The sequence below is a fragment of the Chanodichthys erythropterus genome, chromosome 3 (genome assembly GCF_024489055.1).
Source record: "Chanodichthys erythropterus isolate Z2021 chromosome 3, ASM2448905v1, whole genome shotgun sequence".
Lineage (NCBI taxonomy): Eukaryota > Metazoa > Chordata > Actinopteri > Cypriniformes > Xenocyprididae > Chanodichthys > Chanodichthys erythropterus.
This window is the reverse complement of record NC_090223.1, coordinates 6,786,873-6,799,725: the sequence shown is the minus strand read 5'-3', so window position 1 is coordinate 6,799,725 and position 12,853 is coordinate 6,786,873. Positions and strand designations below refer to the sequence as shown.

At 40.6% G+C, this 12,853-nt stretch overlaps 1 protein-coding gene and 1 pseudogene across 1 annotated transcript; both read right to left on the bottom strand.

Annotated features, from left to right (window-relative positions):
- LOC137016995 (zinc finger protein 721-like) overlaps positions 1 to 12,853 on the bottom strand; it is a 186,381-nt pseudogene that overhangs the window by 156,752 nt on the left and 16,776 nt on the right.
- Positions 4,374 to 10,335, bottom strand: LOC137016990 (nuclear factor 7, ovary-like). Its single transcript, XM_067380865.1, has 6 exons — positions 8,525 to 10,335; positions 8,280 to 8,375; positions 6,801 to 7,031; positions 6,701 to 6,723; positions 6,501 to 6,619; positions 4,374 to 5,342 (listed from the first exon to the last, which is right to left on the bottom strand). The coding sequence occupies exons 1-6, from the start codon at positions 8,717 to 8,719 to the stop codon at positions 4,846 to 4,848; spliced, it is 1,161 nt and encodes a 386-aa protein (XP_067236966.1). The 5' UTR covers positions 8,720 to 10,335; the 3' UTR covers positions 4,374 to 4,845.

Genomic DNA, 12,853 nt, shown 5'->3' with positions numbered 1-12,853 from the left:
TTCAGTTGACTTTTAAAAGAGAAACTCTTTTCACACTGATCACACGTGTGCGGCTTCTTTCTAGTGTGGATCTTCTCATGTCTTTTTAGATTTGCTATCGCACTGAATCTCTTGTCACAGTGTGAACACTTGTAAGGTTTTTCGCCGGTGTGGATCCTCTCATGTGTTTTCAGATTGTGTGAACACTTGTAAGGTTTTTCTCCAGTGTGGATCCTCTCATGTATTTTTAGATTTTCTGACAGACTGAATCTCTTGTCAGTGTGAACACTTGTAAGGTTTTTCTCCAGTGTGAATTCTCTGGTGCAGTTTTAAACGGCTTCCTGTAGTGAAAGTCTTCTCACACTCAAAGCACATGTACTCTCTCACACCATTATGAAGTTTCTCATGCTCTTGTAAACTTTGCAGCAGTGAAAAACTCTTTCCACACACAGAACATGAATGTGGCTTCTCCTTTGTATGAACTGTCAGGTGTTTCTTCAGGTTTGATGCCCTAAGAAATTTTCTTCCGCAGTCATGACATGTGTACGTCTTCTCCCCATTGTGGATCTGCATGTGAAGCTTAAGATATTCTTTGTCTATGAATTTCTTCCCACACTGATGACATACGAATAGCTTTTCTCCAGTGTGGATTCTCACGTGTGTCGTTAGTTGTGATGATTGACTGAAACTCTTCCCACATTGATGGCATTTATAAGGCTTCTCTCCAGTGTGGATTCTCATGTGAATCTCAAGATGACTTTTGAATTTGAAACTCTTTCCACATTGAACACACTTGTAAGGTTTCTCTCCAGTGTGGATCTTCTCATGTCTTTTTAGATTTGCGATCACACTGAATCTCTTGTCACAGTGTGAACACTTGTAAGGCTTCTCTCCGGTGTGAACTCTCATGTGTATCTCAAGATGACATTTGAATTTGAAACTCTTTCCACACTGAGTGCAGGTTGTAGATTCTTTGGCTCTTGTTTCCTTTAAAAATGTCTTTTTAGGCTTTGAGCGACTGTGAGGTTTTTCTCCAGGTTTGACATGATGTTTCTCCTCCACTTCACTCAGTTCTTCACTCTCCTCCTTCACTTCCATCAGGACTGAAAAGAAAAAAAAAATGTCAATTTCATTTTCACTACATCAAACCAATTCAAAGAGAGGAATATGAAGTGAAAGGACATAGAAGTGAAAGGACAATGTCACCCGCATCAATTCAAGGTGGTGTCAACGCGATCTATGGTTTCATTCGGGGATATAAATTTAATCAAATTCCCATGTTCGATCCTTGTTTAAATTAATCAATTAATCATTAGCCTTAATACTGAAATATGCGTCTACTGCAGTGGCATATAGACAACAGCATGAAGGGCTAGAAGGATATTAAATTGAGTCATGACTTGACTATTTAAAGCGGAACTCAGTAAGATTTGCGAAGCTCCCCCTACAGGTTCCTTCAGTGAATCACACTGTTGTAAATACTCCAAGTGCAGCTCTGGACTACAACGATTACAACGCTCACCAGCGCAGTAGTTTTGCAAATGCAGTACAAGAAAGAGGAGGTGGGTAATTTGCAAATACAGTACACTCGATGGAGGTGGGTAATTTTCGAAATTGTCTTATAAAGTCATAATATATACATTGTTTTTGAATTACCGTAAAGCATTTTGTCACTCTCGCGTGAACATGAGGCGAGATTGAATTCATCATTTTCCTCACAGATCTCAAACTTTGACATTCAGTAACAGTTATTATCACTATAAAACATGAAACAATCACACAAACGAACACAAAATCACTCAGGTCTGAATGAATTCATCATATTTTCCTCACAGATCTCAAACTTTGACATTCAGTAACAGTTATTATCACTATAAAACATGAAACAATCACACAAACGAACACAAAATCGCTCAGGTCTGAATGAATTCATCATATTTTCCTCACATGCTGCACTAAATGTTTATTTCAGCAGGAAGACGACAGAAAAGACGCACAAGTATCGCTGTGCTCGATGAAAACAACACAGAAATGAGCCTGTCGCTTGATCAAACTGTATAAAGTGTGTTTGATAGTTAATAACATGTAAATATGAGAAATACCGTGAACTGCTCGACTCTCCTCAGAAGACTCACTCGACGCTGACTGAAATGACGAGCTGTGACGTAATCGGCCAGAGACTCGCCAGTGTTCACAAACAAACATTGGTCACATCACATGTATCTTTCCATTGATCATTATTAGCTCATTTGTCCTTAAAGCATTTTTATTCACAGTAAATATTATTTAAAATCAATATTTGATGAAACAATCAGTTTCACCAGGTTTCCTCTACCTGTTCTCTCATTTTATATTCCACACTGACTAACAGAATTCTCTTTCTGTTCATATCATCGAACTTCTCTGTCTAATTAGTTAAACTTTATATGTTCTCAAACATATGTTCTCTACATCTCTAAAAAACATTATATGGCTTACTATACTTAATATTTGCCATTTTCTTTTTACTAAATAGCTTCACAAAACAATAATGCTTTCTCGCTTATTTTCAGTCTTATATCATTTTATAATGACCCTTTTGATTAGTTCTATTTTTTATTGTACTTTTTTGTACAAACAACATATTACATACATTTCTTGATATACCTTTTAATCGAAAAAAAATACATATTTCATACTTATTGTCACTAATCTGATAAAATGTTCATCTAATAGTTTATTTATTTTTGTACTTTTATTTCTTTATCATTTTTTTCTAAGCAGCTATTATTTATTATTTATTTATTTTTTTTCTAAAAGTTTCATTTCTGAATTAGTAATTAGTTTCTATACAATTATTAATTGATCTAGATTTAGTTTCATTTTCTAGAATTAGTATAGGTTGCATTTTTTCATGTTACACTATTTCTGTAATGTTTTCAGTTGACCGAAAGGACTCTTGCCAGTCACTTACTAAGAGGACAAAAGTCATCCCTGAAGGACACCAAGGAGGCTGAACCTGTTCAGACAAGGGCTAGTCAGGCCAAAAACCTGTCTGAAAGAACAGAATCTCTACAAACTTCCTCAGAGAGGAAGAAACCTGTGAGAAGGACAGCAAAAAAAAAAAAAACAAAACAAAACATTGGCAGTACCGAATCACCGGACCAGAGATGGGCATCCCTGGGAGTAGCACTAAAACCCTGAAAGAGTGGAGCAATCTACTCAACCTGGGAACTAGAGAGTGAAACCAAAGCACTCTGGAGGCAGGATACTCAAACTAAGCCAGGGTAGCAAATTCTAGCAACACATGAAAAACATAAGGGGAGAACTAAGGACCGGGATGAGCAAAACCAAGCTTAAACCATAAAGAGCTGTGAAACAGCACCAGAAATGGTGAGGATTCCTAGAAGTGCCTGGACAATCTGAACAGCTCAGAGACAGGAAGTGAAACCTACAACATCTAGAAAATGCACCCATGCGCAACCAACTACTTGGACGTGAGAATAAATTTTGCAAGCTTGGAATGCTCAGTAAACACAAGCCACGTGCTCAGCATATTGCTTATCTACCCTAGAATGAGGGGAGCACAATATAACGCTACCAGAATGGCGAGGAGGCCTCAAGAAGGGCCTGCTATAGCCAGAAAACATGGCCACAGGCCCGGGTTGCCAATGCTAGAGCTCTAGGGGAGCAAACTCTAAACCTGTAGGAGGGAGAATCACGCATTTGACCCGAGTGGTGCAGGTGTAAGGCATGCATGGGGTATAAAGTTTGAAAATAGAGAAAGAGGAATTCAGGGGATCCCAAAGGAGCTAGCCTGTAGCTTAGTGGTTAGAGCATGGCACTAGCAATGCCAAGGTCATGGGTTCGATCCCAGAGATTGCACATACTTAAATACAAATGTATAGTATAATGCAATGAAAGCGTCTGCCAAATGCATAAATGTAAATGTAGATCCAGATGAATAGTGGCCTCGACAGGGAGAAACCGAAAGAGGCCGGCCATTCAAACCAAAACTTGAATCAAATCAAGGGGCCACTCACAATGAGATAACCAAGCTCAGAGAGCAGAGGCGTCAGTCAAAAAGCACACTCTCAAAGACGAGAGGAGGCCTGCAACGCTTAAACCTTCCACAGGGAGGCTGATAACAGAGCTCACTGCTTGTCACTAAGCTAAATGCTAAACACCTCCAGGGAACCACATACTTAAACACTGCTAAAAAAATTAAGTAGCAAAGGAACAAAGCATTCTTAGCCTAATGCAGAAGGAGGGCCGCCGACCAGGAGCAACCCTGATGAGAAGGCACTGGCAGGCAAACATAAACTGAGCGACTAGCAAGGGAGGCTAAAAGAAGAAGCAGCCAACACTAACTGCTGAAATTATAGTCAGAACAGGTTGACAATGAATGCTGTGGAGACCCCAAAGACCCTGAGTGTAACCTTTTTTTCACACAGAAATAAAAACAAGATGATATTCCATTTTTTTATTTGTAGATTTAGAAAGTATTATCCACCATAAAAAAGTATCATACATTTCGACAAAGATAACTTTTTTTTTATTATTATTACTTTAGCAAACATAATTTGGGGTCAAAAAGACCCTAAAGAACATTTAATGCAGAATATTTAAAAATGAATGTGAGTTTTTGTGTAGTTTACTGGTAGTGTGCATATGAATTTGCATCAAATGTACTTAACACTTTCCTTGCCATTGTCAGAATTGTAATCCATGTTTTCACTGTTGTACGGTAGGGGGCGCTACTACAGTGTTGCTGTAGTGCTGGAAATCAGTCATGTGATCATCACGGCCACCGTACTGACGTTCAGATTGACAGCAATATCAGAAACATGATGAAAGCAGGAAGATCCAGACCTACAGGAGTAACGTTTACTGACGATTGAGTGGTAAGATCCTCAGAGAGTGAGAACAACTGAAGAATGGAAAGAGTGTGTCAGTAAAGGTGGTTGTGAATGTGTGTAGATGTGTGTTAGTTACAGGATCAGAGAATGACACCGTTCCTCCATCATAGTCCAGATTCACTCTCACATGATCAAGATTCTGTTTAACACGATAACCACATGGTTCATCCAGTCCTTCCACATCATAATCCACACTCCAAACATCAGTGTTGAAGAAATCACATCCCTTCCTCTGGTTTGATGCTGTAGTTACTCCAAGAATCCAGTCTGGACTCTCTTTAACCTCTATATCCCAGCAGTGTGTTCCTGAGTTAAACCCCTCTGAACCCAGAACACAGGGATAACGGTCGAATCTCTCTGGATTATCAGGAAGAGGTTGTTTGTTCCTGCTGTATCTCACACTGGTCAGATCATCAGACAGGACGAGACGTAGATTTGCAGTATTTGGATCAAGAATCACAGGAGCTGATGAGACACAATCAACAGATGATTTTATTATATGGAATCAGTATAATGCCACATCTCTTTGCAAAAGAAAGTATTGCAAAGGAAAAAAGTATTGGGCAAGGTGGGTTGTCCCCCTCAGATTTTGTGTGACTCTGGCTGTTTTATTTTAACTGGTGTTACAGCGTAGGTGAAAAAAAGCTGTCTTAACCACTTTACTAATGTGGCCATTAAATGAAAGAGTGCAATCAATGAGAACACCAAGATTGCGAACAGTTGTAGAGGGCATTATCATGTCACCATCCAAATGTATATGTTGACCAGAGAATTCAGAAACTATGGTTTTAGAGCCGATCAATATTACCTTGGTTTTATTTGAGTTAAATTTAAGGAAATTTCCCTCAAGCCAATGCTTGAATTCCTTGATACAGGTTGTTAATGTAGGTGGTGGAAATACAGAGGTGGGAGGTATGCTAAAATAAATCTGAATGTCATCAGCATAACAGTGAAAGTTAAACCCATAACGTTTGAAAATTTGTCCAATTAGTAGCATAAAAATGGTGAAAAGGAGATCTGAGGTGAATTAGCCAGTGTTGTTTTCATTACAGAGAAGCTGGGAACACAGAATCATAGGTAACACTTTATTTTAGGGTCTTTTAACTAGTTGCTTATTAGCCTACATATTACTAGAATATTGCCTGTTTTTTAGTAATTAAACACATATTAATTCCTTATTCTAAACAACCTTATTCCACATTCCTAATCCTACCCAATACCTAAACTTAACAACTTACTAACTATTAGTAAGCAGTAAATTAGGCGTTTGAGGAAAAAGTCATGATTAATAGTGAATACTTGTTACCTATACTAAAATGTTATCGACTGATATTTAAACTCACATTAGACACTTTTAACATTGAATAAATCAAATGAACAGCACCTTATATTTTAATTGCCTTATCCCAGCATACCTAGTGTTGCTTTTCCAGCCGCAATATCACAGAGAAATAGAAAGGATTTCTAAACTAGAATTGTTGCCGTTGTGGCTGGTTAGGATAAAAACTGAGATTAACATGGAAAAGATGCCGTTTATCACGTCTATCAGTTTGTGTCATGAAGCACCTTTAACTCTCCACCCATCCCTCATTTCCAGCTCAGATCTCCTGTAGTCAGACTCACTGTTTTGGACGATGTCCTGCATCTTCTTCCAGACTCTGAACGGCAGGTTGCCCAAGTAACGTGGCACATCAATCAAAGCTCCAGAAGCCATCTGTGGATCCGGCTGTGAGCTCTGGACTCTGGAAGAACATTCAGGAGTCAGAACTGCAGTGGCTTTGGATCAGAACCAGAGAGACCAGAGACAGGAGCAGATCACTCACCTTTCCATTGAGACTGGAAACTCCTGCAGAACAAACACACCATTTATCATCAAGAACTCAATCAATGAACCAATGATCAACCAATGATCTGAAATCAGACCTTCAGAAAGCAGACGTCACTGGCTTTCATCATCTCCTCCATGTCTTTGATTGTGTGTGAAAGAGCTGAGATGTGTCTGTTCATCTCCTCCAGCTTCTCCTTCATCATCTGCTTCTTCTGCTCCTCTTCCTCCCTCAGAGCAGTGATTGTAGCTTCTTCTTCATCTCTGAGAAACTGATGAAGCTTCTCAAACTGCTGTTTAATCTGACGCTCTGTGTGCTCAGCTTGAGACTGAAATCAGATCACATTCACTTCAATCGTTTCAATCTACACACATCTGTATTTGTATTTATTTATTTATAGAGCACTTTCCAGGCTACTCTGGAGCTCCAAAGTGCTGTACTTTGTAAGCAAAATCAATAATTAAAATACAAAAAAAAAAAAAAAAAAAAAAAAAACACACAACAAAACATCATCATCAATAATAATCCTCATCAATAATAAATACTCCTGTGTAAAGTAAAAATACCAGAAAAAGCAGATGTAATTTTAAACAACTAATGTAGATATCTAATGTAGGGGATGATCTAACCTCGAAGGAAAGCTTATTCCATAATCTTGGAGCAGTAACAGCAAAGGCTTGGATTTAAGACGTACTCTTGGGATCACTAATAAATGTTTGTTTGAGGATCTCAACATTGAATGTGATTTATATGGCTTAATGAGCTCCACCAAATATTCTGGCGCCATTCCCTGTAATGCCTTAAAAACATGTCAAAACCTTGAATTGGATCCTGTAATACACAGCCTAATGAAGACAACAGCAGAGTAATGTGATCCGTCTTCTTAGCCTTCATAAGCATTCTAGCCGCGGCATTTTGTACAAGTTGGAGATGTGCAACATAAGTCTGACAGGTTCCAGAATAAATAACATTTACATTTATGCATTTGGCAGACGCTTTTATCCAAAGCGACTTACATTGCATTATACTATACATTTGTATCCGAGTATGTGCAATCCCTGGGATCGAACCCATGACCTTGGCATTGCTAGTGCCATGCTCTAACCACTGAGCTACAGGAAAGCTAAATAACATTACAGTAAACTATCCAGGAGAAGATAAAAGCATGGATGACTTTTTCTAAGTCATTCTAGTTTAGACAATAAAAGCATGGATGACTTTTTTTTCTTAGGTTTCATAAGTGATAAGAGATACCATATTTTTTTTTAAAAATTAATCCCAATGGGAGCATATATATTAAAAACAAAATAGGGACCAAAATGGACCCCTGGGGAACCCCACTAGTAAGACGTTCCAGATGTGATGAGAAATTACTAACCATCACTTCACATCAACACTTCAGATCATTAATATCAGAGATAAACTCACATTCCCGACATATAACGGATCCAGAAGCAGATTGATGCTAGTCATTTACAGAAATAATTAATTGGAATCCATTATATTAAATATATCAGATCATTACTGTATACAGTGATCATACAGCTGTAATGAAAATGACTGATCGTTTCCTCACTTTGATGTGTTGAACTGTTTCCTCAAACTCTCCTTTCATTTCTTCATTGTGTTGAAGTTTCTCTTGTAAGGACTCCAGTGCTGTATTGAGCTCCTCCTAGAATTGAACAAAAATACATAAAACACCAGATAACAGTTAAGAGAAGAAGAGAATACAGTGAACTATGAAAACGTTCCTTTGATGCGAAAGCCCCCTTTATGACTGAATTTTTATTTGACATGTGAAACAAGAGTCATTTTTCTTACCTTATGTGATGAAACCACTTCACTGATGGGTCTGAATTTATGATTGTCATGTTTATGAGAATCTTTGCACACTAAACACACAGGCTGTTTGTCCTCCAGACAGAAGAGTATGAGTTTCTCATTGTGTAAACTGCAGATCTCCTCAGATCCTGATGAACTCCTCTCACTTCTCTCCTTCAGGAATGACTCACACATGTTTTGTGACGCCGGATTAAATGGAGGTTTATCTTTCGAGGATCTTCTCCTGCAGACAGGACATTCCTGAGTTTTCTTGGTTCTCCAGAACTGTTGAAGATACTCTTTACAGAAACGTCTCGGTTATGTATATAACCTTAGTTCCCTGAATAGGGAAGGAGACGCTGCTTAATCGCTATGGGAACCCCTTTGCGTGATGTTGTCGTGAAGCACATATGAAATCTGTCCAATAGGGAGACAGTACATCATAGGCGGGTGATGTCCCTGACCAGGAACCATAAAGCCTACCCGAAAACACTCTCATTTAGCTTCTGAAATGCTGAAGCAAGTCGATTACAGGCATGCCAGGAGTATGGCAAGGCGACGCAGCATCTCGTTCCCTATTCAGGGAACTAAGGTTAAATACATAACCGAGACGTTGCGCACTGCGTAATCGCACTGCGTAATCGCTATGGGAACGACAATCCCAACGTCGCAATATGATCAAGTGACCATCTTTCTTTGGCACAATGAAATAGCAGCTGTAAAACCCTGACTCCCTGCTCCTTTCTATAGCCTCCTTTCGCAAGAGAGTCTCTACTTCTTGTCCCATCACCAGAGCCTGTTCGGGACCTACCACTGTGGGCAGGATCCTGTTGAATCGGGGTGGGCGTAATCTGAACTGAATCGCATACCCCTTTTCTACTGCGTGCAGGACCCACTGAGATATACTTGACAGTCCTTTCCACTCTGTCAAAAAATCTACTAAGGGAAGCAATCTCTCTAGGCTGGCCTCTGGTGGAATATGGGCAGCCAGTACAGTGCCCTGAAGCGGAGCCCCGGCAAGGAACAACTGGCTTGGCTGCACCAGAGAGAGCGCGCCACCCTCGGGTGACACGCAAGGAACTACTGTGCCCCGGCATTGTGGCAGGGTTGGCAGAGCACCCCCCCGAGCTTGTTTCTTAGGCTCCTGGAACCTCTGTGACAGTGGTGATAGCATCACCAAAGAGGCCAGAAGGATTTAGTGGGGCGTCCAAGAGAAACGTTTTATCTTTGTCTTTGATTTCAGTCAAATTCAACCAAAGATGCCTCTCCGTGGCCACCAGAGCTGCCATAGAGCGGCTGATGGATATGGAGAGGCCGATGTAGAGGCTGTCTTCTTGGTGGCACAGAGGGCTAAGTCAGCTGACTGACGTAACTCTTGGATCATATCCGCACCCACTTCATTACTCTCACCCAAGTCCTTTAGCAGGTCAGCCTGGTATGCTTGCAAAATGCTCACTGTATGCAAGCATGCCGCAGCCTGACCTGCAGCTGAGTACGCTTTACCCACTAGCACTGATGTTGTTTTCAAGGGCTTAGTGGGTAATGTCGGGGCTTTGAGGGACGATGCTGCCTGGGGAGAGAGATGGCTCGCAAGTGACTCCTCTGCTTTTGGCGTCACCCCATACCCATGTCTCCTCAAAACTGTAGGTAGATGTTTGAGGGGTGTAGACACGGAAGGATACCGGTCTCTTCCACAATCTCGACACCTCAGTGTGGAGGTCTGAAAAAAAAAAAAACAGTAAGCCCCGGCGTGGAGGATGAGCAGACCTAGATGGTAGATAACGTTCATCAAGTTTACTTCTAGTCTAGTGCTCTTGCTTCTCACTCAATGTTCAGCTAGGCAACGGCTCAAGTAAGCACCTCCACGAGCTCCTTGCTCGCGGGAGAGTGAAGTGGTGAAGAGGGCCCGGTGGGAGCGCAGCGTTTTCGTGGGTAACTGCCCACAGTGCACGCAGGCAGCCCCCTCGAGAGCTGCCTGGGCATGCTGGATGTAGTGCTTGCTGAAGACACAGAAGCCGAATGAGAGTGTTTTTGGGGCGGGATTTAAAGTTCCAGGTCAGTGACGTCACCCGCCTATGACATACCATCTCCCTATTGGACTCTTTAAATATATATTTCTCTTCTCTTGGATGAATGGATCCCCTTTATTTATATATGTGACCAAATTTAGAGTGTTACACAGTTTCATCATTAATTTGTTTATGCCACTCAAATCGCTTTTCTGCATCACTTAGCCAGCTACAGAGAAACTGGTAGTGTTGCCAAAAACTCCAAGACTGTTTTTAATCTTGCCGTACTGTTAGGGCTGCACGATTAATCGCATGCTATTCTCACGCGCATTTCGTCAGTAAAGCCGGTTCCCTGATTACCGCTAAATCGCCATCACTTGCTTTCAAATGAAGCGTCATTTAATAGACAGAGCCGTAGATCACTGAAAAGCCACGCAATATCGCGTTCATATCGCAGATGATTCGCCTGCGATAATGAACGCGATATTGCGTGGCTTGTCTGTGAACTACGGCTCTGTCTATTAAAAGGCGCTTCATTTGAAAACAGGTGATGGCGATTTAGCGGTAATCAGGGAACCGGCTTTACTGACTAAATGCGCGTGAGAATAGCATGCGATTAATCGTGCAGCCCTACGTACTGTACCAGACTCAAGTGGAAACACAACTGGAACATGCCTTACCAATCTATGAACTGTTCAGCCTGACAATGTAAAAGTGGGTTTTGTTTCTCAGCACATAAAGATGAACTACTTACCGTGATCTCAGACTGTGGTGATGTGGTTTCTCCACTGCATGGATCTTCATGTGTGACTTCAGTTGACTTTTAAAAGAGAAACTCTTTCCACACTGATTACTCGTGTGCGGCTTCTCTCCGCTGTGGACCCTCTCATGTGTTTTCAAATGTTCTGACTGATTGAATCTCTTGTCACAGTGTGAACACTTATAAGGTTTCTCTCCGGTGTGGATCCTCTCATGTGTTTTCAGATTTGCTAACTGACTGAATCTCTTGTCACAGTGTGAACACTTATAAGGTTTTTCTCCAGTGTGGACCCTCTCATGTGTTTTCAGAGATGATGACCGACTGAATTTCTTGTCACAGTGTGAACACTTGTAAGGTTTCTCTCCAGTGTGGATCATCTCATGTGTTTTCAGATGTGATGAAAAACTGAATCTCTTGTCACAGTGTGAACACTTGTAAGGTTTTTCTCCAGTGTGGATCATCTCATGTATTTTCATAGATAATGGCTGCCTGAATCTCTTGTCACAGTGTGAACACTTGTAAGGTTTTTCTCCAGCGTGGATCATCTCATGTGTTTTCAGATGTGCTGACAGACTGAATCTCTTGTCACAGTGTGAACACTTGTATGGTTTCTCTTCTGTGTGGATCCTCTCATGTCTTTTCAGATTTGTTAACTGACTGAATCTCTTATCACAGTGTGAACATTTGTAAGGTTTTTCTCCAGTGTGAATTCTCTGGTGCAGTTTTAAACGGCTTCCTGTAGTAAAAGTCTTCTCACACTCAAAGCACATGTACTCTCTCACACCATTATGAAGTTTCTCATGCTCTTGTAAACTTTGCAGCAGTGAAAAACTCTTTCCACACACAGAACATGAATGTGGCTTCTCCTTCGTATGAACTGTCAGGTGTTTCTTCAGATTTGATGCCCTAAGAAATATACTTCCACAGTCATGACATGTGTACGTCTTCTCTCCAGTGTGGATCTTCACGTGAAGCTTAAGATATTCTTTGTCTATGAATTTCTTCCCACACTGATGACATACAAATAGCTTTTCTCCAGTGTGGATTCTCACGTGTGTCGTTAGTTGTGATGATTGACTGAAACTCTTCCCACATTGATGGCATACATAAGGCTTCTCTCCAGTGTGAACTCTCATGTGAATCTCAAGTTGACTTTTGTATGTGAAACTTTTTTCACACTGAACACACTTGTACGGCTTCTCTCCAGTGTGAAGTCCCATGTGTTGTTTAAGAGATGCTTTTTGTATGAAGCTCTTTCCGCATTGATTACATGTGAATGGCTTCTCTCCTGTGTGGATTCTCATGTGAATCTCAAGATGACATTTGAATTTGAAACTCTTTCCACACTGAGTGCAGATTGTAGATTTCTTGGCTTTTCTTTTCTCTAAAAATGTGTTTTTAGTCTTTGAGCGACTCGAAGGTTTTTCTCCAGGTTTGACATGATGTTTCTCCTCCACTTCACTCAGTTCTTCACTCTCCTCCTTTACATCCATCAGGACTGAAAAGAAAGAAAAAATGTCAATTTCATTTTCAGTACATCAAACCAATTCACAGGGAGGA